Below are 23,665 nucleotides of genomic sequence, written 5' to 3'. Positions count from 1 at the left end.
CAATATGTTGACAAAAGGAGTCTTATGTGAATGAGAGTGCCAGATGTCCCCTTACATTGTCAAACAGAAATCTATTCGGGTATCAGAAATTGAAAATTTTGTAAGAATACCCCACACTGATTAAGCATATTAAAAATATAATTAGGGATTTTCTGTAGATTCCTATAGAGATGAGTTAGGATTATGACATAGAATTATTGGCCACTTTAAGGTCTACACAAATCAAAAATTTAATGAGACAGCTTTTCACCAATTCAGTCAGTAGCCCTGGCTTCTCTAGAAAGTTCTCATCTCAGGAATCCCCAGGCCAGAGCCAACCTGAGTTAAGATATATGGTCAGCACAGTGTTGAGATGAAGAATCTGGGCTGGGAAGAAGAGAGAGCTCTATCTGACTCAAGACTCCAAACAGTATAGTTGAGTATTCACCTGAAAGGAGTGTCAGAAGACTTCCATAAGGTCAGGTCTCTGTGGAATAGGAAATTATTCAAAAGAAAACAAGGGCAGGGACTTCCCTGGTGCAGTGGTTAGGAATCCGCCTGCCAATGCATTGGACATGGGTTCGATCCCTGGTCTGGGAAGATCCCACAAGCCGGGGAGCCACTAAGCCCGTGCACCACAACTACTGAGCCTGCACACTACAGCCCGTGAGCCACAACTACTGAGCCCATGTGCTGCAACTACTGCAGCCCACGTGCCTAGAGCCTGTGCTCTGCAACAAGAGAAGCCACTACAGTGAGAAGCCTGCGCACCACAGTGAAGAGAAGCCCCCACTCACCGCAACTGGAAAAAGCCCGCACCCAGCAACATAGATCCAATGCAGCCAAAAAGAAAAAGAAAACAAGGTCAAATAATTGATAATCTGATCCTTGTGAAAAACTTTCTCATTATAAAAGGAAATAAAGACAAAGTATGCTGGTCAACATCCTAAGGGTGAGGGTGCCCCCCAAGATTAGAAAATAACACTACACTCAAAGTAACACCAATAAGAATAAACATAAAGTGTCCAAGAATAGCTCTGTACAAGGATAATCCACACCAAGTAATGGCTCATGAGTGTGGCTGAGGATGTTGTCTATGAGGAGCGAGGAGCGGGAATGAAAAGTACAGGTGATCTCAGCAAAGGGGTCAAGGCTGGAAAGGTAGGTTAGGGAATCCAGTACGAAGCCTTGAGATGTAGGGAGCCCTGAGAGAATTTAGAAAGAGGATTAGAAAGGGTCAAGGACTGAACATCAAGGGTTACTGTCATTCAGACTGAGGTGGGCTCAGAGGAGCAGAGGCAGAGTGTGGTCATGTTAGCAGTTGCTGCTGAGAAGTAAAGCAGGGTAAGGACTGAAGAAACGGTTCTTGATGACCCTCAAAACTTTTAGTGGAGTTACAAGATTGAAAGTCAATTTAGTGTAAAAGAAGAGAATAAGTGATGAAAGATGAATTGTGGATGAGACCGTGCGTTAAAGAATGTAAGAGTCCAGGGCTCTCCTGGTAGTGCAGTGGTTAAGAATCCGCCTGCCGGGCTTCCCTGGTGGTGCAGTGGTTGAGAGTCCGATGCAGGGGACACGGGTTTGTGCCCCGGTCTGGGAGGATCCCGCATGCCGCAGAGCGGCTGGGCCCGTGAACCATGCCCGCTGAGCCTGCACGTCCGGATCCTGTGCTCCGCAACGGGAGAGGTCACAACAGTGAGAGGCCTGTGTACCACAAAAAAAAAAAAAAAAAAAAAAGAATCTGCCTGCCAATGCAGGGGACACGGGTTCGAGCCCTGGTCCAGGAAGATCCCACATGCCGCAGAGCAACTAAGCCTGTGCGCCACAACTACTGAGCCTGCGCTCTAGAGCCCGGGAGCCACAACTACTGAGCCCATGTGCCTAGAGCTCATGCTCCGCAACAAGAGAAGTCACCACAATGAGAAGCCTGCGCACCACAACGAAGAGTTGCCCCCACTCACCACAACTAGAGAAAGCCCGCACGCAGCAACAAAGACCCAACGCAGCCAAAAATAAATAAATAAAATTAATTAATTAATTAAAAAAAGAATGTAAGAGTCCAGTGGCAGGGGTGGGGGAGAAAAAGGATGAGAGAAAAAGCTACAAGAATCAAGAAGAAATTACATTTTTATTTAGTGTATAGAAGACTTAAACTTTATTTAAAGAGAAGAATGGTTAATAGAAATGGAGAAATTAAAACCTATGGAAGAATGCTTACAGAGAATAAAAGGCTTTATCTCATGTTGTGTGGGAATTTTTCAAAGATTATATTAGTAGGATGTGATTTAACAAAACCTGGAGTATCTTAAACCATTGATGAAAATGTTTCTAGGGCATCTTTAGAAACTAAAACGTAAATATAGCCACTCTTTAAAAAAATTTCATTAACGTGTAAAAACCTCTGGGTTATTTATTTATTTATTTATTTATTATTATTATTATTTTGGTTGCTCCAAAATAATAATTGGTTGCAGCAGACAGGCTCCCCAGTTGCAGCAGGTGTGCCCCTTAGTTGTGGCATGCAACCTCTTAGTTGCGGCCTGCATGTGGGATCTAGTTCTCTGACCAAGGATTGAACCCAGGCCCCCTGCATTGGGAGCACGGAGTCTTATCCACCATGCCACCAGGGAAGTCCCAAAATGTCTGTTTTTAACAAATAAATTTTGGCAATTTAAATTCTAGGAAAATGATGAAATGATGAAAATGAAAAATCAATATAAGCTGTTTCAAGAAAAGTCATTATTTTTGAAGTCTGTCCTTATTGGCATCAGGTTTATAAACTGTGTTTCACTATAAATGTATATTACTCATGAACTCATGAGAAGTAATATTTTTAAGAAAGAAGAGTAAGTCTCTAGGTTTTAAAAAATAATTAAAATTTTTTTTTCGAAGTCTGAGGATGAAAAGGAGCAATTAAAGAAATGTATTGAGTTAAAACAGTCTCTGGAATATAATTTGGATCAAGAAATGAAGAAAAATAGTGAATTAGAAAAAGAGATTATTGGGTAAGATTTTAATATTTCTGATAATTTCAACTATTAACTAATTGATTTAACTATAATTTTGTTTTATTAAAACCTTAGATACAAATTCATTTTGTATGTGTATATTCATACTTAAATCATCCATCCTATTTAAAAGTTTACTTTAGAAACTCACAGCACAATCTGAAACTGTTTTGAGTGCCCCAGTATTACAGTTCCTCTTCAATGATTTCTGAAACAATAACAATAGTGTGCCTTGTGTATAGTAATGTCACTCTGCTCTTTATCATCTACCTTGAATTTTTATGTCTGCAAGATATCTTTGCTGTTTTTTGGTAATCCTGCCTTCTTTCAGTTGTGTCCTTCCCCTTCAGCGTTCAAGTATTTTAATATCTAAAAACCTATTTGTGTCACTGTTTAACAACATCAAAAACTACCTTGATTTTGCTTATATTTTCTTTCTGCTCTAAAAGTTTAGTTCTAGAATATACATACAAAAACATATGTATGACTTAAAGAATAATAACATTAGTGATCATGTTTTGACCACTCAGATTAAAAAAAAAAAAAAAATAGAGTGTTTCCCAATGTCTGTGATGCCTCCACATGGCTTCCTTTCTGGTTATTTGCTGAGCATAGTTAGCCCTCAGCATCCACAGATTAAACCAACCTCAGATTGAAAGTATTCAGGGGGAAAAAAATTCCAGAATGTTCCAAAAAGCAAAACTTGGATTGGCCTCAGGTGGCAACTATTTCCATAGCATTTATTTACATTGTATTTATAACTATTTACATAGCATTTACCTTGTATTAGGTATTATAAGTGATCTAGAGATGATTTAAAGTATACAGGAGTATGTGCTTAGGAGGACTTGAGCATCTGTGGATTTTGGTATTATACTTATGGTTCTTCCCTGATTCTCATTAGTATTTTTCTCTCATTTAATTTTCTCTACATTGCTTGGCATTTTGTTAGCATTGTGCTGGGCAAGATTTCTAGATCTCTTAAAACAGCTTGAAGAGACTGGTACACATTCTCTCTCTGCTGATTTCCTTTTTTATGCAGCTCAGCCTGGTTTTCTTCCCTGTCAACTCAGACTCCAAAGATTTTTCTTTCTTGTTTCCTTTTCTATTTTGAGTGAGTGTCGATGTTTTTTGTGTGTTCTTTCTTTCCTTCTTGCAGAGGCTGTGGTCAGTAAGTACCAAAATGTCTTTTTGTGTCTTTTCAAAACATTCATATATGATATGCTTTTCTTCTTCAACTTGGACACTGATCTCTGGTTTATAACTAGTATTTAATAATAAGTTAATATTTCATATTAACATACTAAAAATGGATACTAATAACAGCTTACTTATAAGAACTGTATAATATATGTATACACACACTATATTAACTCTTTACTTAGCGTGTGTCATAAAATTTTTCTTCATATTATTTACCTAAGATTATAATTTAGTCATTATGCTTTCAAACAATATTGGATTAGAACATATGAGAAAGAATTATAATTTATAGCATTTATTTTATATGATAGAACATATATCTGTTTAAATAATTATTAATTATCTACTCTTAAGAACTTGACTTATTCATTCTATGCATTTCTACAGACTTAAGAAACTCTTAAAAATGCCAAGAAGGAAGTTAAATGAATATGAAAATGGAGAGCTTAGTTTCCATGGAGATTTAAAAATCAATCAAATTGAAATGGATATTCAGATTAATATGCTAAAACATAAGGTAATTTTTAATCAGTTTTGGGACCCAAAAGTCACTTAATTTGGGGAAATAGAAATCACTCCATGCTTTGAGCAGTGAAACGCAGATTTGTCTCTTAATGTTTTAGATTTGATACCAGTAAAAAAGACAGCTTTTTCCGATATCATTTTTCCATAAAAAGGGCACACTGTTGACTGTCTGTGTCTTGAACCATGGCTAGTGATCTGAAGCTGAGCAGCACACCATTACCCCAAAGCATCCGTTATTTTTTGGTGACAGCTTTATTGAAATATAATGAACATACCATGTAGTTCACTCATTTAAACTGTACAATTCAGTGACTTTTAGTATATTCAAAAAGTTATACAGTTACCACCACAATCAATTTTAGACCATTTTCATCACCCTATAAAGAAACCCTATACGTTTTAGCCATCACCCTGTGCCAGTTTTCCCTTCCTCATATTCCCAGCCCTAGTACCACGACTGTACTCCCTGTTTCTATAGATTTGCCTATTTTGGATATTTCATGTCAGTGGAATCACAGAATATGGGGTCCTTTGTGACTGCCTTCTTTCATTCAGCATAATATTTTTAAGGTACATCTGTTTTGTAGCGTGGATCAATACTTCATTTCTTTTTATTGCTGAATAATATTCATTTGTATGGACGTACCACGTTTTATTTATCCATTCATCAGTTGATGGACCTTTGGGTTGTTTCCACCTTTTTGGCTATTGTTAATAATGCTGCTGTGAACATTCATGTCCAAGGTTCGGTGTGAACATATTTTTTTCATTTCTTTTTGGAATATACTTATGAATGGAATTGCTGTATCGTATGGTAACTCTGTTTAACCTTTTGAGGAACTGCTGTACTGTTTTCCAGAGTGGCTGCCCCATTTTACATTTTTATCCAAAGTGTGTAAGCATTCCAATTTCTCTACATGCCCGTCAACACTTGTCATTACCGTCTTTCTGATTATAGCCATCCTAGTAGGTGTGAAGTGGCATCTCATTGTGGTTTTGATTTGCGTTTTGCTGATGACTAATAATGTTGAGGCACTTTTCATGTGCTTATTGTCTATTTGTGTATCTTCTTTGAAGAACTGTCTATTCAACTTTTTGCCCATTTTTAAGTTGGATTGTCTTTTTATTATTGAATTGTAAGAGTTCTTTTTGTATCCTAGATACAAATCTTCGATCGGATATAGGATTTTCAAGTATTTTCTCTCATTCAGGAGCTTGCCCTTTCCCCTTCTTGATGGTGTCCTTCAAACCACGGAAGTCTTTAATACTGATGAAGTTCAGTTGGTCGATTTTTGTCTTTTGGTGTCATATCTAAGAATTGCCAAATCCAGTCATGAAGATAAACACCTGTGTTTTCTTCTAAGAATTCTGTAGTTTTAGCTCTTGCATATTGAGTTAATTTCTACATATGGTATGAGGTAGAGGTCTAATTTTATTCTTTTGTATGTGGACATTCTGTTGTCCCAGTACCATTTGTTAAAAAGACTCTTCTTGTCTCATTCAATTATTTGGCACTCTTAAAATCAGTTGGCCATAAATGTGGGGCTTTCCTTTTAGATCCTCAATGGTAATGCATTGATCTATATGTCTGTCTTATGCCAGTACCAAGTCAGATTTTATGAGAATTCTTTCTTAGTCATCTTGCATATTACCAGTTGTTTTATGTAATAATAAAAAGTCAGTGTAGTGGAATGTCTTTAACTCTACTTCCGTGGAGGTTTTTTGCCTTTTGAAGGAGCCTGTGGCCAGCTTATGCCTCACTGACCCCATGACATGATGGGAAGTAGGTTTACAAAGGTAAAGTCCATTCCTTTTTTTCTCCCTCCATTCAGACCTTTAGTCTCTCACCCAATGCCTCCCACTTCACTCCAGTTTCCATCAAATCTTGGTCACGAGATCTGCTGACTTAGTCTGCTATCTGCTTCATTATGTTTAGCTCATTATAATTCATAGACTCATCCATACGTTTCACCATCTAGGAGGAGATTAAGTCTGGGCTGTCAGCTTTCCTCATTGGAAGTCTCTCTAAGCCATCATGTTGCAATTCACAATTAAATCATCTTTTGACGTGTTTCTTGTGTATAACACTCGTGCTGATCTTGTTCTTGACATAGATTCTGAATTCTCAGAAACCACAGTTCCCTGTATCTACCTTCTTTTATTTAAAAAGAAAGAGATGCATAGCTGTACTTTATAGCTTTACACATAATGAATAGAATAACTATTTCATCCCATCCAAAGAAAAAATTTTAAGAGTATAGCTGTTAAAAACCAGGTAGGGCTTCCCTGGTGGTGCAGTGGTTAAGAATCTGCCTGCCAATGCAGGGGACAATGGTTCAAGCCCTGGTCCGGGAAGATCCCACATGCCATGGAGCAACTAAGCCCATGCGCCACAACTACTGAGCCTGCACTCTAGAGCCCTCAAGCCACAACTATGGAACCTGTATGCCACAACTATTGAAGCATGCGCCTAGAGCCCGTGTTCCACAACAAGAGAAGCCACTGTAATGAGAAGCCTGTGCACCTCAACGAAGAGTAGCCCCTGCTCGCTGTTAACTAGAGAAAGCCTGTGCGCAGCAACGAAGACCCAACACAGCCAAAAATAAATAAAATCAATTTTTTTTAAAAAGGTAATAATCAATTTATCTGGGACAAATAATAGATTAGTAATTTGAATTTCAAAGCCAGTTTGTGTGATATAGAGAAGCACTGTGGTACAGTGTAAAAATGAGATAGTCCTACCTTCCCTGACAAACAAGCTTTAAGTAAGGTAAAGGAAAAATTGTATTTAATTATATACTGCCAAAGGACACTGCATTTGTTTTACTACTGAGAAGATTAAAAATGCTTCCATGATGTTTTATTTCTTCTCTGAGGAAAGGACAATGAAGATTGAGTCCTAGATTAATAAATATTCAAAGCTGCCTATCCCTTAGAATTTCAGTTCATTGAGATGAGGTAAAAGAGTCTGATTTTGGTAATTAAACTGACGATTTCTAGTTGTTTTTCAACTATGATACTTCATATGTCTCCTTGCTTACCAACCTTCCTTATCTTCAAACTTGAGGGGAAATTCTGAAGAGGCATACCTGCCTATCTGTAAGAAATTGTAAGTGAAGGGAACCTGCCAAAAACTTCCTCCTGAATAGTTCTTAGGTCTTTCTTCTAGTTATCTGCTTCTTCTCATCAGCACTGTTTGTCATTTTAAATTAATCTCGACATTTATTAGATTCCAGTTTATAGGAAACCAATTTCTACTGTGTCAAAGTTATGTTTCTTATTATCTCTTTTTTTTATCCACTTTTCTATCTGTTTTTTTCCTAAAAATCTCCTCAAAGTTTAGTAGCTTAAATAAGCAACGTTTATTTTGTTCACAATCTATACTTAGGAAAAGCGTAGCCAGGAGAGCTGGCCTCTCTTCCCCTCAGTTGGAACACCTACCCTGAACACCGAGGCTCTCTTTGTGGCCTGAGCTTCTCACAACATGGGGCTGGGTTCCAAGGTTAAGAGCCAGGCAGAAGCTGTGTTGCCTTGTCTAACCTCGCCTTGCAATTCACACAGCATCTCTTTCACCATATTCTGTTCATTAGGAATAAGTTGCTTATGCTTGGCCCATAGTCTACCTTTTTTTATGGAATAAATTTTTTAAAAAACTCATGGATACATTTAAAAACCAGCATAATCTACCCACTGGCCACAATTTTTTATATTCCTTCCACATGAAGAATACACCCTACTCAGTTCCCCCACAAATCTCAATTGTTATGGTGTCAGGCTCAGGCTTGAGTCCAGGATCTTACCATCTTTCACCAGGTACGGATGGGGATGAGGCTCCTGGGTGTGGTTTCTAGAGTATAGCCCCTTGAGTACCAGTCCTCTCAGTACTAAGACTTGAGAGCTAAAGGGACAAGTTTTCTGCCACCCACATACCCAACATTCTGTTAAACTGCTAAAGACTCTCCCATTCAGAAATGGAAAATGGAAGACATGCTGGTCCATAGCAGTTCTGAAATACAGCCTGATACCTGCTGCCAGCTCTTTGGTTAGGACTTAGTCCCGACCATGGAAGTGATTCTCCTTTGCTGTACCCTCTGAGCTCTTTGTTCTGTCCTTTTCGTAAGAAATGACCTGTGTTTGCAGCTGAGTAGTGTTTCTCAAGCCAGCAAGGGAAGAAAATTGCACTGAAACCTGGAGGAAGGGGGACTTATAGAACTTCTAAGAAAATCCCAAAGGCCTCTTCTCATTTTGTACTGTCTTGGTCTCTGTTAATCCAAGCTAGCAAGCAGTGTTTTTGCTACCACAGTTCTCTTTAAAGCTTTGAGTGTCCTGTGAATTTTATTGGGGTTCATGCCATTGGAAAAGCTACCCTCCCAAATCTTTTTGAGATAAGCTCTTCCCCTTGGGCTTCTTGTGAAGCTGTTGTAGGACGGGAAACTTTGTAGTATGATGCCTTTAAAATTCTTATGCTTTTTTTAAGATCCTTAAAGGAATTTGAGGCACCAACTTAAGTCTTTACAGGGTGTTAATAAAGGGTTCTACAGTCTTGGCTTTATCTTTAGACCATGTTTTCCTGGCAGCACCCTAAATCTGATCTTAGCCCAGAACCTATTTCTCTGTTTTAGCATTATTTGGGCATGTGGAGATGCTGTAAATGGGATACAGATATTTGAACCCAATGAGTCCTGGATCCTTTATATTTAATAGTCTTTTTTTTTTTTTAGCTTATCCCTCTCATCAATTTTACTTTCAGCTGCTTTGTAGCTAGAGTCCCCCTTCCTCCAGGTTGCAGTGTCATTTTCTTCCCTTGCCTAGAAGCTGTCACCTTCAGCTTCTTCAAGGGCCGTCAGGCTTCCATTAACAGTCTTACGAAGCCCTGGGAATTTCGTGAGATAAGTGTCAAAGAATTTGTAGACGTGTTTTAAAACTACCACATCCACTTGACCTTGTCTTACCAAATAATCATTCTGTCTAAAGGGAAGTTCTTCCCAACTCAGTGTCATTGAAATTCCAGCAAGTTTTTTTGTTTGTTTTGTTTAGTATGTTCTCTTATTCTGTAGAAAGTAACAAAGCATTACAAGAATTAACGGCACTTTTTCGTTCAGAAAAATGTATGGATCATCTCGCTAAACTATTACACTGGGAGATGTGATTTCTCCTTAACCCTGTGAAGCATTTCTCCTTGGAATGCAATTCAAATTAGCATAAAATATTTGTAGTTCAGAAAAAAGGCTTATGGTATTAGAAGCCATATTTACAAGACTCATTAGAGTCTGATTTTCAGAGTCTTATTTTGGGAGGCATTTATTAATTCAGCCCTAAATAACTCAATATGATATCCCTAAAACTTTAAAAATCATGGAGGGTTAAGTTGAGGGTGGGGAAGGAGTAAGAGACTTTCTACTAAGAGGTGACTTATAGTCATTTTATGGAGGAAAGACGTGAAACAATAGAAGAATAAAAGAGTATAAAATCAAATGCAAATGTTGTGTAACAATGATGACAGTAAAGGATATATATTTGTGGCTCTTGGTGGTTTGAACGTTTTTCTTCATTTTCTTAGTAACTGAAGGTTCTACATGCTACAATATAGACACCATTTTATTGTAACTGAATTTATTTTAAAAGTTGATACTGGTTTTGAGTTAGGCTATTCTCAGTCTACGTCCCTAATTACCAAACGATTTTATTTTATTCATGCAGATTGATGACCTTACAGCAGAACTGGAAACTGCATCTTCAAAATGTCTACATCTGGGTGCAAAAAATCAAGTTCTTCAACAGGAGTTATTATCTATGAAAGTAATGCAAAAGAAATGTGAAAAACTAGAGAAGAATAAAAAGAAGTTGGAACAAGAAGTAGTGAACCTCAGAAGTCATATAGAAATGAATATGATAGAACACAGTCAAGTAGAGCAGTATAAACGGGAGATTGAAGAAAGAGCAAGACAGGATATAATAGAAAAATTAAAAGAAGTCAACCTATTTTTACAGGTTAATTTTTTGATCTGTAATGTGCTTTAATTCACTTCACTATAAATTACATTTCGGATGTATACATTTTATGTGTTTCTTCTACTTCCCTTATAGCAGTTTGTTTTGTAAATTCCTGGAAGGAAGGTGGCATTTGTTTCTCCCTTTAAATATTTCGGTTTCCACCATTATTCTCACTAACTTGATCTTTCAGAACGATTCTCACTAGAGAATCATTTTATTTTTAAGACCAACTGGTATAAAACAAAACTATTAGGATGAAAAGAAAATATTGTGATTTAGAAATTGTACTATACTCTTGGATTATTCTTAGTTGTATTGTTCAATTTAAAAATTTTTAAATTGATCCTATTATTCTTTGAATTATCAGATTACATGAGTACAAATATAAGAATGATCCAACTTTAATTTTATAATTAGGATTTAAGTCAGTTTACATTGATGATAAATATTTGTAAAGTTCAGCTTTTTTTTCACATTTAAAATTGCTCTCTGAATCATTGACGCAAAACTAAAGGGCACAAATATACTATAATTATTCAGGTTATAATTATTTTAAACATGTATCTTTTTATTTTACTTTAGACACAAGCAGCATCTCAAGAAAACTTAGAGCAGTTAAGAGAGAATAATAATGCTTCAGTAAGAAGTCAGATGGAACTCAGAATTAAAGATCTGGAATCTGAACTCTCCAAAATGAAAGCTTTTCAAGAAGATTCTAATAAATCAGAATTGGAAAAATATAAGCAACTCTACCTCGAAGAACTAAAAGTTAGAAAGTCATTGGCAAATAAACTAAACAAGTAAGTCAAAACATAGAATCATAGAAAATAAATTTAAATTTAGCTCATTAATTTGCCTCTAAAGCATAATTTTTATTGAGCCAGGTTCATGAGATTAGTAGGAAGTGAAAGCTAACTAGATAGTATAACTTTGGAAAATGATGTTAGTAAGTGAAGTCACCTTTAAAATGTTAGTCCAGTTTGCATCTCCCCACCTTTTTGTTGGTTTTACATAACTTTATTTTTTATATTTTCATATGTTGGGTTGGCCAAAAAGTTCGTTTGTGTTTTCCCGTAAGATGTTACTGGAAAAACCCAAACGAACTTTTTGGCCAACCCAATAGTTAACTTGATTTAGTCTTTAAGCTAAGTATTTTTGAAACTTTGTAGTTTAAATAAAATTTCTTGTTGGAATTCCTGTAAATAGAAATATTAACGAGTTTAATTATTTTTTGGAAGATTACAGCTTAAACGCAAAGCGTCACATTTTAGCATTTGGTAAATTTACTTTCTTGATTATGATCTTTGGTCACCGCTAGAGGGCGCCCTGAGACAAACTACTGTATTTGAAGTTTTTCTACTCTACATAAAGTCATGCTTGTGAAATAAGGGGAAGGTAACAGGGGCGAAGGGCCGTATAATTCACAAAGTGTCTAAAAATAACACGGTGGCCTGCGTGAGGGGGTGCGTGGAAGACCGCAAGGGCAGATCCCACCCCCAGTGCCTCAGTAACAGTGTTACCGGTACCTGTCCGCAGCCTGTTAGGAACCGGGCCGCACAGCAGGAGGTGAGCAGTGGGCGAGCCAGCAAAGCTTCACCTGCCGCCCCCCATCGCCCCCCATCGCTCGCATTACCGCCTGAACCATCCTGACAGCCCCCATACACCCCCATCCATGGAAAAGTTGTCTTCCACGAAACTGGTCCCTGGTGCCAAAAAGGTTGGGGACGGCTGCACTAGATCATTCCTCAGTGCCGAACGCTTAATTTCTCTGAGGTAATGAGTGAAATGTGTATACAGGGGTGGTGAAAGCAAATGCTTGAAAATGTCTTTAAGGGATGGTTTGGTTTTTCGTCCCTGAACTAAAGGTGGGTGTCTAAGTGCAGCCATCGCAGAAGGCAGCGAGCGTCACCTGTTAAGCCGTCTCCGTCACTGACACCATTTCTCTCCTCTCCCGACTTTGACTGACTTGTTAGTTCAGGATCCCCCAGACACATATATACTTCTTTAGAACAATTTTACACCTACAGTTGTTTATAGTAGGTCTGCTCTGAGCCATTTTCAGTGTTAAAACGTGGTTTAATGGGACATTCCATTTACTATTATGGCAATTTAAAAAATGCAAATCATTTAGGAAAAATGAAATGAATGAAATTGGTGTTTTGCCATCTTCCCAGGACTAATGAGAGGCTGGCAGAGATCAGTACCAAACTACTGGTGGAGAAACAGCAGAACAGATCTTTACTCAGCACTCTTACTACGAGGCCAGTCCTGGAGCCACCTTGTGTAGGAAGTCTTAATAATAGTTTAGTGCTCAATAGAAATCTTACTCCAGGAGAAAACTTAGAGATTTCTACCTCAAGTTCACGCCCTTCAAATAAGAGCATGGAGATTTACTTGACCAAGGTTAGTGATATTATCCTTTTTTCCTTGGGTTTCAGATTTCTGATAATAATTCTTGTTTTTAATTTGGTGAAATTCTGAATTGTTTATTTGACTTACACACACGAAGTAAAAGCCATAATTAATTGTGCTAATAAAGAGACAGAAATTTTATGATTTTTTTAAAGTCCCTGGATTTCTCATTTTCAAGAGAGATTTATCATTAACTTCATTCAGTAAATGTAATTAAACTGACAAATTTTAAATTTCTTGAAAAACTGCAGTTAAATTCTATTTTAGAAATTAAATATTATTGCCTAATAACCAAAGATATACTTTCTAATTGATTTCAGTTTGACAATGGTTCATAATCATTTTCAAGTTTTGCTGCACCCTAGTTTTTCTACCCCTAAGCATAAGTGAATGATTGGCATCCAAACACTTAACCATATATGGATTTTTTTTTTTATTTAAAGGAATCCTAGATAAATCCTTTTTGTGAGTTAAATAGACTTGTAGCACTAAATAGGTTAATTTTTGTTTTTAAGTTAAAATTTTTTGTCATTTTCATACATGAGAGTGCATCCTTAATTGCTGTTTTACTTAGAGCATTTTTATTGAATTTTTATAAAATGTCTTGCTGAGCAGTTGTAGAACATTTCTAAATACGTAAATAAAGCAAATATTTAAATTTTTTAAACGAAGTCCACTTATCTATCTTGCCATCACCTGGATGAATGATGACTATGATGGGGAGTCTTTAAATTGCAACTAGTTTTCATTGTGTATCATTGTTATTAAAATAATCCATCTCACTCAGTGCACAGGGGTTTATGGTTTTGATGGTGTTTTCATGATGTTCTTGATGCAGAGAAAAGTAGCCCTTGTTAAATGAAGTCTCAACCTGTTTTCTCATTTGGCTTCACGTCGTAACAAATCATAGAAGAGCAAAGCTAAGGTTTCTTAGACAGTGCTGTGGCTAAATTGGGTCTAAGTGCTTCAGAGCCGTGAAACTGGACTCCAGGGTCAAAAAGAAAATGCATGTCAAGCCCTCTGTCACTTGCCAAGCGTGATGTAAACTTAGAATGTTCTCATGAGTTGTCACCCAAAAAATCAGACAATGTATCATTTTACAAGATGAAGATGAAAGAGTGTGTGAATGCAGAAACAATGTGAGAGAAAAATTTCTGCAGGCAATTTTTCCTTTAATTTTTTTGGAGGAAAGAGGTGTTTATTTTTTTAGTAGTTCTAGATCAATCGAAAAATAGTTTATTTTAAACTCAATGTTGTAGTTACTAGGTATACATAGTTCCCTTGTGGGATCTTTGCCAAATCGTGCTGGTTTTAATAAGAGAGATTGAAGAGCACTACTTACTCTATCAAGATGCAAAGACACGTCTCCATAATCACTACAGAATGCCGCGGAAGAGTTATTATACAGTTGTTGTTCACATAATTCTTAGTAAGACTTACAGAAAGAAGGTGCCTTCTGGAATTGCTAGGAATATAATTATTTCTACTAGGAAAACATAAAATAATACTATGAGAGGTGTTAACGTACTGTCTAAAATGATAGAAAGGGGTGGGTTTTTGGATGGGACATTACAAAACAATAGCCTTCTAAAGGTTTTAGCTATGATTCTACAAAGTAAAATGTTAAAAATGGCATTAGGATTGCATTTGTTTATCAGTCTCCTTTATTTGCAAGGTTTTAACATTTTGGACTATTCCTACTGTGAAGTTTTATCTTACTCAGCATTTTTCCCTAACTTTAAGGAAAATAATTATAGCAAAGTACTACTCTAGGTCTGTGGTTTCAGTTGCGCTGGTTGTAGCAGCAAGCTTTCTCCATGTACCTAACGTTTAGATTTATTACCTCCCTCACCAGTATATGAAGTTCAGTCTTATCAGTTGATACCATTGTGGGGGTAGGAGATTACTACGTATCTGTCTTGCTTATTTTACCCTCAGTTTTCACATTCTAGTTAATTCTGGGATGTTTTGTCCTATATATCAGAAGTAATTTTACAGTTTTTTAAATTGTGTTATTTAATTATATTATTATAAAATACAAAAAGTTAACATTAACCAAAACAGCTATGTCACTGTTAGATTTTCTTGCACATAGAATTTTTTCAAGAACTGAAAACTTAAAAATCTATTCCAGACAATTTTATGACAGACACAATTTCACTGGTTTAAAGATTTTTTTATGTTCAAGGGTTTTTAGGTATTTGTGTGCCAAACACGATGCATGGCCACAGTAGTTAATAAATGCCCTTTAAATCTGTCTTAAGTAGGAGGACTGCATTTTACATTGACTGATTTTGGACTTTTGGTGCATTACTGACACTTTCAAGATTTTTCTAATGATTTATTTAAGTAATTTAAAAAATTGCTCAAATGTCCATTCAGTTTAGCAACTGTCTTTCTAAATGTGGTCATACAAATGCACTGAAGCTAAAACAATTAATATTCCTAAGACTTTGACTTTTTATATGACACAACATTTTGTGTCTCACCAGAATATTGAGTCACATTTCTTTTTAAAAAATAGGCCTCCTGTTTACATCACCAAGGCAGCGCCTATCCACTCTGAGTTTTAACTCTAATCAAATTACCACAGTAGTTAAGCTAGTTTCTCATAAGGCACAGGCAGAGTGCAATAAACTTGTTGATTGTCTCAGTTTATTATATCAGTATAATCCTTCTTGTTCCCACTTCATTTTGTCCACATGGACAAATGAGTAGGCATTTTATCTTTTGAAAGATAGAGGTAATAGTTCAACTTCTTAACAGTTCTTTTTCTTTCATTCCTTTTTTTTTCTGTACTTAGTTTTTCAGCTCCTTGATCTACAAATTCTTCCTCAGTTCTTCTCTCTGCAGCAAAATACATGTACTTAATATCTACAGACTGCCAAGTGTAATTTCCTTCATACATTAGCCTGTTTACAATTGGATAATGAATGGAAGTGGTTTAAATGACTTGATTTTATTACATTTTCATGACATTTAAAATGAGTGATATCAAATTTTTAAAGTATCAATAATTACTGAAAATAAATTAACTTTGGAAATGAGTGTGCGTGTGTATGTGTGTGGTGTGTATATATTTATCAAATTGGTCTTAAAAAGAGAGTGCAACATGATTTTCCAGCCTGCAGTCTCAGATATAAGTTAACAGTAATACATTATGGTTGGGTGAACGAACACATACTTGTTGTGCTTCATATTGTTACTGGCTTCACGACGTTTCTTTCTAAAATCTTCCTTTCACCTCTCCCCTACTTTATAGTGGAGGTTGTTTTGAACAATGTACGTTAATTATAGAGTCAGGGAAGAAGAAGAAAACGTTGCCTCAGTGTCGTCTGGTCCTCTGCCTTGTTGGAGCTGTGGTGGGTAGGTGGCAGATGATACTTCTCTTCCCCTTCTGAGTTCAGCACCTGGGAGTCAGCAGCTGGAGATCAACTAAGGAGCTTTGTTACTGACACACAACTGACGAATTGGAGGACGTGCTTTAGGTGTGCAGTCACAGTGGGCCTCGGGATACTTCATCCCAAATTAGGCCTGAGGGGAGGAAGCAAATGCTTGACCCCTCCCCAGGGCAGGCTGCTTACTGCGGGCGTGAGAGCAGACCCCAGTTCCCGGTGCTGAGGGCACACACACCTTCTCAGAGAAGAGATTCGGAAGCAAGCAAGCACTTCTCAGTTCCTTCTCCCAAATTCACCCATTGGGTAAATCTCCCCTCCTCTCGTGAGGAGGGTAGGAGTGTAAGTCCTCACGTTGAAACTTTAGGCCAAGGAATTAGCCTGTAATTTCTGACTGGATTTAAATTCTAATTGAGATTACACTCATGGTTTTTGTACATACAAACTAATGATGAGAGATTGAAGTATGCTAGATGGTAAAGAGAAATCTGTTTTGTGTTTTAAATTTTGCCATAAATAACCCGCAACGTGGTTCATTTGTTGACTCATTTCGGTAAACCAAGTTTTATTTGGAGGAAACGAATATCCTTTTAAAGAAGAATCTCCTCAATTTTGGCCTGTGTGATTCAACTAAAGATTTTCTCCTTCAAGTTCCCTGTCCTGTGGTTAAAAAAAAAAAATCTGTGCTTTATAAATTAAATATATTGACTGCTACTAATAGGAGTTATGACAATTTATTCTTGTTCATGCCTTTAAAACATAATTTAGTTAGAAAGCTACTATTTCATGTCTCATGCATCAAATGTTATTGAGCTACATGACAAACTTTTACATATTCATTTTCTCTGAGTTATAGTTAAAAATCTATGTGTTTTTTTTTCTTAATCTGAGGAAGTAGCTGGCGTAGAACTCTCTCTAGACTCAGTGAGAAGGCTGTTGGCTTTGTGACACGTTGTCTTTGTGACAAAGTCTCTCTGAGCCTTTGTTACCTCTTTTGTAAAATTAGGGACTTTGACTAAATCAATGACTCTCATACCTTAAAAAATTTTTTTTCAAGGAAAAGAACCTTTCTTTTTTTTTTTTTTTTTTTTTTTGCGGTATGCGGGCCTCTCACTGTTGTGGCCTCTCTCCCGTTGCGGAGCACAGGCTCCGGACGCGCAGGCTCAGCGGCCATGGCTCACGGGCCCAGCCGCTCCACGGCACATGGGATCTTCCCGGACCAGGGCACGAACCCACATCCCTTGCATTGGCAGGCGGACTCTCAACCACTGCGCCACCAGGGAAGCCCCCTTTCTTTTTTTAAAAAAAAAATTTTTTTGCATGAAACTGTATTATATAAAACAGAGACAAATATAGAGCTTTTTAGCTAAAGGAGTGGCTGGAGACCCTGAAGCTGTGACTTCTTTGTCCTTCAATCCTGCAGTGTCCTCAGTGGGACTTTCCATTTCTATGGGACATAGTTTGGAAACTACCAGTTGTGAGAGAATCCTTCTAACTAAAAATCTTTAGAATTAAAACTTGCTGATATATTGTTTTCCCATGTATAATTTTCGCAACTTTCTGTGGTTTTGTTAAATGGAAAAGTTTAAAGAAAAATGCAGGTGTGAAAAAAAAAAAATGCAGGTGTGTTCTCCTTATTCATGTTCGACTTCCAACTACTTCCTCCAGCTGAACATGATCCTCACCTAGAAATCAACATGAGGGTCTCGGAAGTACATATTGAGGAAAAGAGCTTTTGGGGGAAAAGAGAGTAATCTTACACAGGTCATTCCCTAATTCAACGCGTGTAAAAACGTGACCTACATTTTGCAGTGTTTATTAATGGTAATAAAAAATCATTTCAGTAAAGGCTTCTTCCTTCATCTGTTATGAATTATTAATTTCACAAAACCTGTCTAGTAATGTTGTCACATTATTCATTTTACAGGGCCTCTCTGTAGTGCTGTTGTCAGAAAAGTGTTATGGAAAACAGTCTCTGAAAATATCGGGAAACCTGCTAGCCAAAAAATTTGTCTTCGCACCTAAAATTTACAAAGGCGTTGGCTATCATGATATCATTATCATCACAGTGTTTATTATGTTCAGTATACTATTTTAGACCCTGTTTAGTGAGAGGGTGCCTTTTATAAGAAAGATTTTTAAAAGAACACTCTAGGTGGAGACACTTGTAATACAGTTTGAAATGTTCCCACACATTTCATAATTAAGTAGATAACTGTAATTAGTCAAATGTTTCAAAAAGTTGGCCCTAATTTCTAGAATGGAAACAAAGTTACAGTTAAAGAATTATGTATTGTTTTCCTTGTTTCTAATTCTAGAAAGTCATGAATCAGAAACTGAGTTTGAAAACTGGCTCTAGCCTCTACTTTTCCTTTCTTCAAGCAGATTTTCTGAAATAAATGTTTTAGTCCTAATATAGACAGCAAAATACCTTTACTTAATTTTTTGCCAGTAGAATTTTGATATGACATTACAACAGAACCATTTTCTTCATTTTATGTATTTAAGATTCTATGCTGAAAAATTATTACCATAGAACATACCTTAAAATTTTAGTTTTATAGAAGTGTAAGAATGGAAAACTCATTTTAAGGAAAAATCCATTAGAGTAAAAAAAAAACTGATTAAACTTTTATAAAGAGCAATTTTTCTAAGAATTGCAAAGTAATGCATTCATTGTAATATATGACTTGAATCATTTAAACTTGTTTGTACCAATAAGATCAAATATCACCCTCTGAAATTATGTATATTCAATAGACTGATATTTATTGTACTTTTTATCAGATTAATCTAAATAACATTACATATATATGTTCTCTATTATCTAAAATCAAAATAAGTAGGAATTTATTTTATTTTATTTATGTGATTATTTTTCTATTTAAGCAATCCTCAAATTAGGTCTAGTCTCTAGAAGTATTATTTAAAGGCCACATTTCATAAGCTATACATCATTCCTACAAAAATGTCTCTTGTCTAACTTAAACATAAATAATATTTGACTTATTTCAGATGCAGCAGGAGATGGAAAAAAATATAACTAGAGAACTAGAAAAAGGTATGTTGCCGAAATTTATGAATTAAATTTAGACATTGATTTTGGAAATAAACTGTAAATATTCAGTAGTAAATGGCATCTCTTTCCATTGTTTGGATGACGGATACTATTGATAGGCTAAATATCTTTTCTTATACATATCTAATGAAAACTGTGAAAGCATGAACATTCATAATGAAAGATATCCTGATTCCTCATTTATTCATCATGTTCCATAGCTTTAAAAAAAAAATCTCAAAAAGCCTATGTATTTCTTTTTATTTCTGGCTGTATCCTTCCTCTACTTCTGCCATCCCTGTGGAACTGTCAACCTGCACACTGACACTATTAGGAAACATGGGGTTCATCAACTTCTCAAGTTTCTGGCAGTGATTAAGGCCAAAAAAAACAGACTCAAGCAGCCACGTTCGTGTGGCTGTTGCTTAGTGGCTGACATTAAAATTTCCTGTCATTGACTTTGTCATTGGTTTATCTTTTGCTCTCAGGAAAAATTCCAAATTCCTTATATCATGGAGTAAAAACACCCAAATCAGTTTGGGTCCTGCGATAGTATTCAGCCTTATCTCTTTACTACCTTCCTCTGCCCCTTTGCTCTGCATCTAGTCAAATAGACCGCTTACAATCCCACAGGTGCTCTTCCTCACCTATAGTCTTTGTATGTGCTTCTTCCCTCCATCTCCCGTACTTTTTCCTTGTCCTTCAGGTATCCACTTACATACCACCTCCACCAAAAAGCTGACAGTATTGACACAAAGCTGGGTGTCACTTCTGAGTGTTCCTTGTACCCTCTTTTATACCTGTCATAGTATTTATGACTCTGTATGGAAATGGCCTGGTTTTTTTCCAGTTTATAGTATATGATTTTTCAGGGTGGACTGTGTTACCTTCATCTTGTAATTTCAGTGCTTGTCACAGCACCTTAGCAGATGGTTGTTGAGTAAATGAATGAAGAATGAGAAAATCAGAAGCTCTGATACTCAACCACAAGAGCAATGAATTCATCGTGCAACCACGGGCAAATTATATAATAGTAATCTTGTATTTTGTGTTATGTCGTGTATAGATATTTTTCATTCTTCTGAACGCTTAGAAAGGTCTCAGCTTTTTTTTTTACTAACTTATATTTAGTTAACTCAAGTATTTTAGGTACAGAATATAATCCTTTCTTTTTCTTTTCAGCTGCTGCTGAATGTGAATCTGGATCCTATAGAGCTTCTCCTCTAGGAGCTACTGATGAGTCAAATCTAAATCAGGATCTAGTTTTGAAAACATCACAAGAATATGTACAGATTTTGAAGAAAAATTATATGATCTAAAAGATAAATAGTAAAAATTTCCCTACTGGGTTGTTTGCATAACATTTTAGTTGTTTCCCATTAAACATGATGTGAAAATCTTTATTAAAGGAAAATATTTTTGTATTAGATGTGTATGATGAAAATTTATATAGTATTTTAAACCATGTTTCTCTGCATCTAACTTACTTTTAAGCAGATTTTGTGAATCAAAACACTGTTGAGTTTTACATACTCAAACTGAGCCCTGATACCAGCACCCAGACAACCAAACTTGTCATTAATATATAGTGGTGTTGATTGATAGCTTTTTTGTATTTCCAATTTTATCACTATATATAGACCTAAAGATTTAGACAGACATCATTTGGATATACTGCTGCTACGGCTATTGTCAATGTTTGTTTTTTTTAAAAAATATTATTTATTTTTGTTTTTGTTTCTTGCGGTACGCGGACCTCTCACGGCTGTGGCCTCTCCCGCTGCGGGGCACAGGCTCCGGACGCGCAGGCTCAGCGGCCATGGCTCACAGGCCTAGCCGCTCCGCAGCATGTGGGATCCTCCCAGACCAGGGCACAAACCCGTGTCCCCTGCATCGGCAGGCGGACTCTCAACCACTGCGCCACCAGGGAAGCCCTATTTATTTATTTTTGACTGTTGGGTCTTCGTTGCCGCATACGGACTTTCTCTAGTTGCGGCGAGCGGGGGCTACGGGCTTCTCATCGTTGTGGCTCCTCTTGTTGCGGAGCCTGGGCTCTAGGCGCGCAGGCTTCAGGAGCTGTGGCATGCGGGCTCTAGAGCACAGGCTCAGTAGTCGTGGCGCACAGGCTTAGTTGCTCCATGGCATGTGGGATCTTCCCGGACCAGGGCGAGCCCGTGTTCCCTGCATTGGCAGGAGGATTCTTAACCATTGCGCCACCAGGGAAGTCCTTATTGTCAATGTTTGATGTATTACAATTGTTATAGTGCCATAAAACTTAGTATATGTAACTTGAAACACTCATTCATAGATCTTTCCTCATGGAGAAATAAAATTTGCCTATGACTTTTCACCTTTTCTATTTATTTACTTACTTTTTGGAAACAGTCTTAAAATTAGAGAAAAGTTCCAAGCACCAGACTCAAACAGACATTTTCATAAAACTACCATATCTTCCATATATTCTCCTAATGTAACATTTATCTTTCCTAAACGTCATTTGTTCTCCCATAAGTGCCCTTCCCTCCCCCCACCAAGAAGTCGTTTTTCAGAAGATGCCTTTCTCCTACTCCCTGTCACTTAAGTAGTATATAAGCCCCCAGTTGTAGGCAGCCCCTCAAATCACGTTTCTTTGGGAACCCCTGCATGTAGTCATACACAGTTAAATGTTTTTTTCTCATGGTAATCTGCTTTTGTCAATTTAATTTGCAGATTCCCAATTAATGAACCTAAGAGGGTAGAGGAAGTGTTTTCCTTCCCAACAATTCCAAGAGCTAAAATGTTAGTAACTCTTACTTACATCCTTTATTCCGTTTTCTTCTGTCCTTTCAGTGTACTTAGTTGGCAGAACTCTATAAGAGATTGCTTATCATTCTCCCCACTTACCTTCACCCAGGCATCTACGTGCTGCTGAAGAAAATTATTCTACTTTTATTTAATTTGCATCTTCTTTCTTCACAATGTCGATTTCAAATCTCCTCTCTCTGTAAACTTTTCACCCTGTTTTTTCCCTCTCATGTGTACCAGGCAATCTCATTTCCCACGACAAACTTCTTGAAAGATTTGCCTGTATCCCCACCCACTCTAGGCTGTCTTCTCCTTCCCCCATTCTCTCAAAACTACTCCGAAGCCACCGATGACTTCCACATCGCTGAATCAAAGTGTCACCTTTCCAGTCCTTGTCTAACTGAATTTCTCATTCCTCTTGGCATTCAGCATAACTGACCTCTTTGAGACACTCTCCTTTTGGCTGGGCTTTTAATACTCTTTAATTTTATCCTGAATGCACGCACAGCGTATTGTGATCGGAGACAGAGTTCTTATTAGTATCTCACAGTAAATACACAGGCCTTCCTCCCTCGCCCAGGCCTGCACCTGGGGCAACGTGGCGAGAACAGGTCAGTTGTTCTAAGCCAGCAGGTGAAGGGCGGGAGGAAACTGGTTTTCCCTGCTGCTTGTGAAGGGGCGGGAGTTAGCCGTCCTCCTCTCCTGGGAAGCATCTCCTCCTCACTCTGGCCTTTGGTATGTAAGTAAAACTGTTACCCACCCCAACAAGGGTCCTTCTGCCCAGTGTCGCTCCCACCAGTAGAATGAGTTGGGTTCAGAAGCAAAGGAAAGCTTTCCTCTTTGATCAAAGACTGGAGAGGCACAAGCTCCCGCTCAAGAGGCCGTGGGCGGGGCTGCTTCACAGGGATCCCATCAGCAGGGGAGAGGGTGGAGTTCTCGCGGGGCAGGCGCAGGCGCCCCATCGCAGGGCCCACGTGGCCCGCCACTGCCATCTTGAATGGGGGAGTCGTGTGCAGCGTTCCTGCATACGGTCGGTCCTCCCACCCCCAGCTGGAACATTGGCACAGAGATTTCACACCCGGAACTCGGGTCTGAAGTGCGGGGTGCGAGGCCTCTGCGCGAAGCACCCTGTGAGCCAGCGAAAGCAGACTAAGAACAAAGGCAAAGAAGGTTAGACTTTATTTTACTACCGAGATTCTATTTTTATTTCCTGGGAACAGCTAATGGGCTTTGCCGCTGATGAAATCTCTCCAGGAGCCAGACCCGGAGTCTCCAAGTTTCTGGGCCTCATTCCTCCTTGAAATGTG

At 37.6% G+C, this 23,665-nt stretch overlaps 1 protein-coding gene across 3 annotated transcripts in view; it reads left to right on the top strand.

Annotated features, from left to right (window-relative positions):
• Positions 1 to 21,910, top strand: part of ANKRD26 (ankyrin repeat domain containing 26) — a 92,202-nt gene extending 70,292 nt beyond the window's left edge. For all 3 annotated transcript variants that reach the window (XM_060006062.1, XM_060006063.1, XM_060006061.1), the window contains 7 exons: positions 2,872 to 2,984; positions 4,578 to 4,707; positions 10,416 to 10,706; positions 11,292 to 11,509; positions 12,884 to 13,112; positions 19,532 to 19,577; positions 20,757 to 21,910. In XM_060006062.1, coding sequence (XP_059862045.1) covers positions 2,872 to 2,984; positions 4,578 to 4,707; positions 10,416 to 10,706; positions 11,292 to 11,509; positions 12,884 to 13,112; positions 19,532 to 19,577; positions 20,757 to 20,893 — 1,164 coding nt within the window. In that variant the 3' untranslated portion in view covers positions 20,894 to 21,910. The remainder of the gene's footprint in view (positions 1 to 2,871; positions 2,985 to 4,577; positions 4,708 to 10,415; positions 10,707 to 11,291; positions 11,510 to 12,883; positions 13,113 to 19,531; positions 19,578 to 20,756) is intronic.
• The last annotated feature ends 1,755 nt before the right edge of the window (positions 21,911 to 23,665 follow it).

Source organism: Delphinus delphis, chromosome 2 (genome assembly GCF_949987515.2).
Source record: "Delphinus delphis chromosome 2, mDelDel1.2, whole genome shotgun sequence".
NCBI classification, from domain to species: Eukaryota; Metazoa; Chordata; class Mammalia; order Artiodactyla; family Delphinidae; genus Delphinus; species Delphinus delphis.
This window is presented reverse-complemented; position numbering and strand designations above follow the sequence as displayed.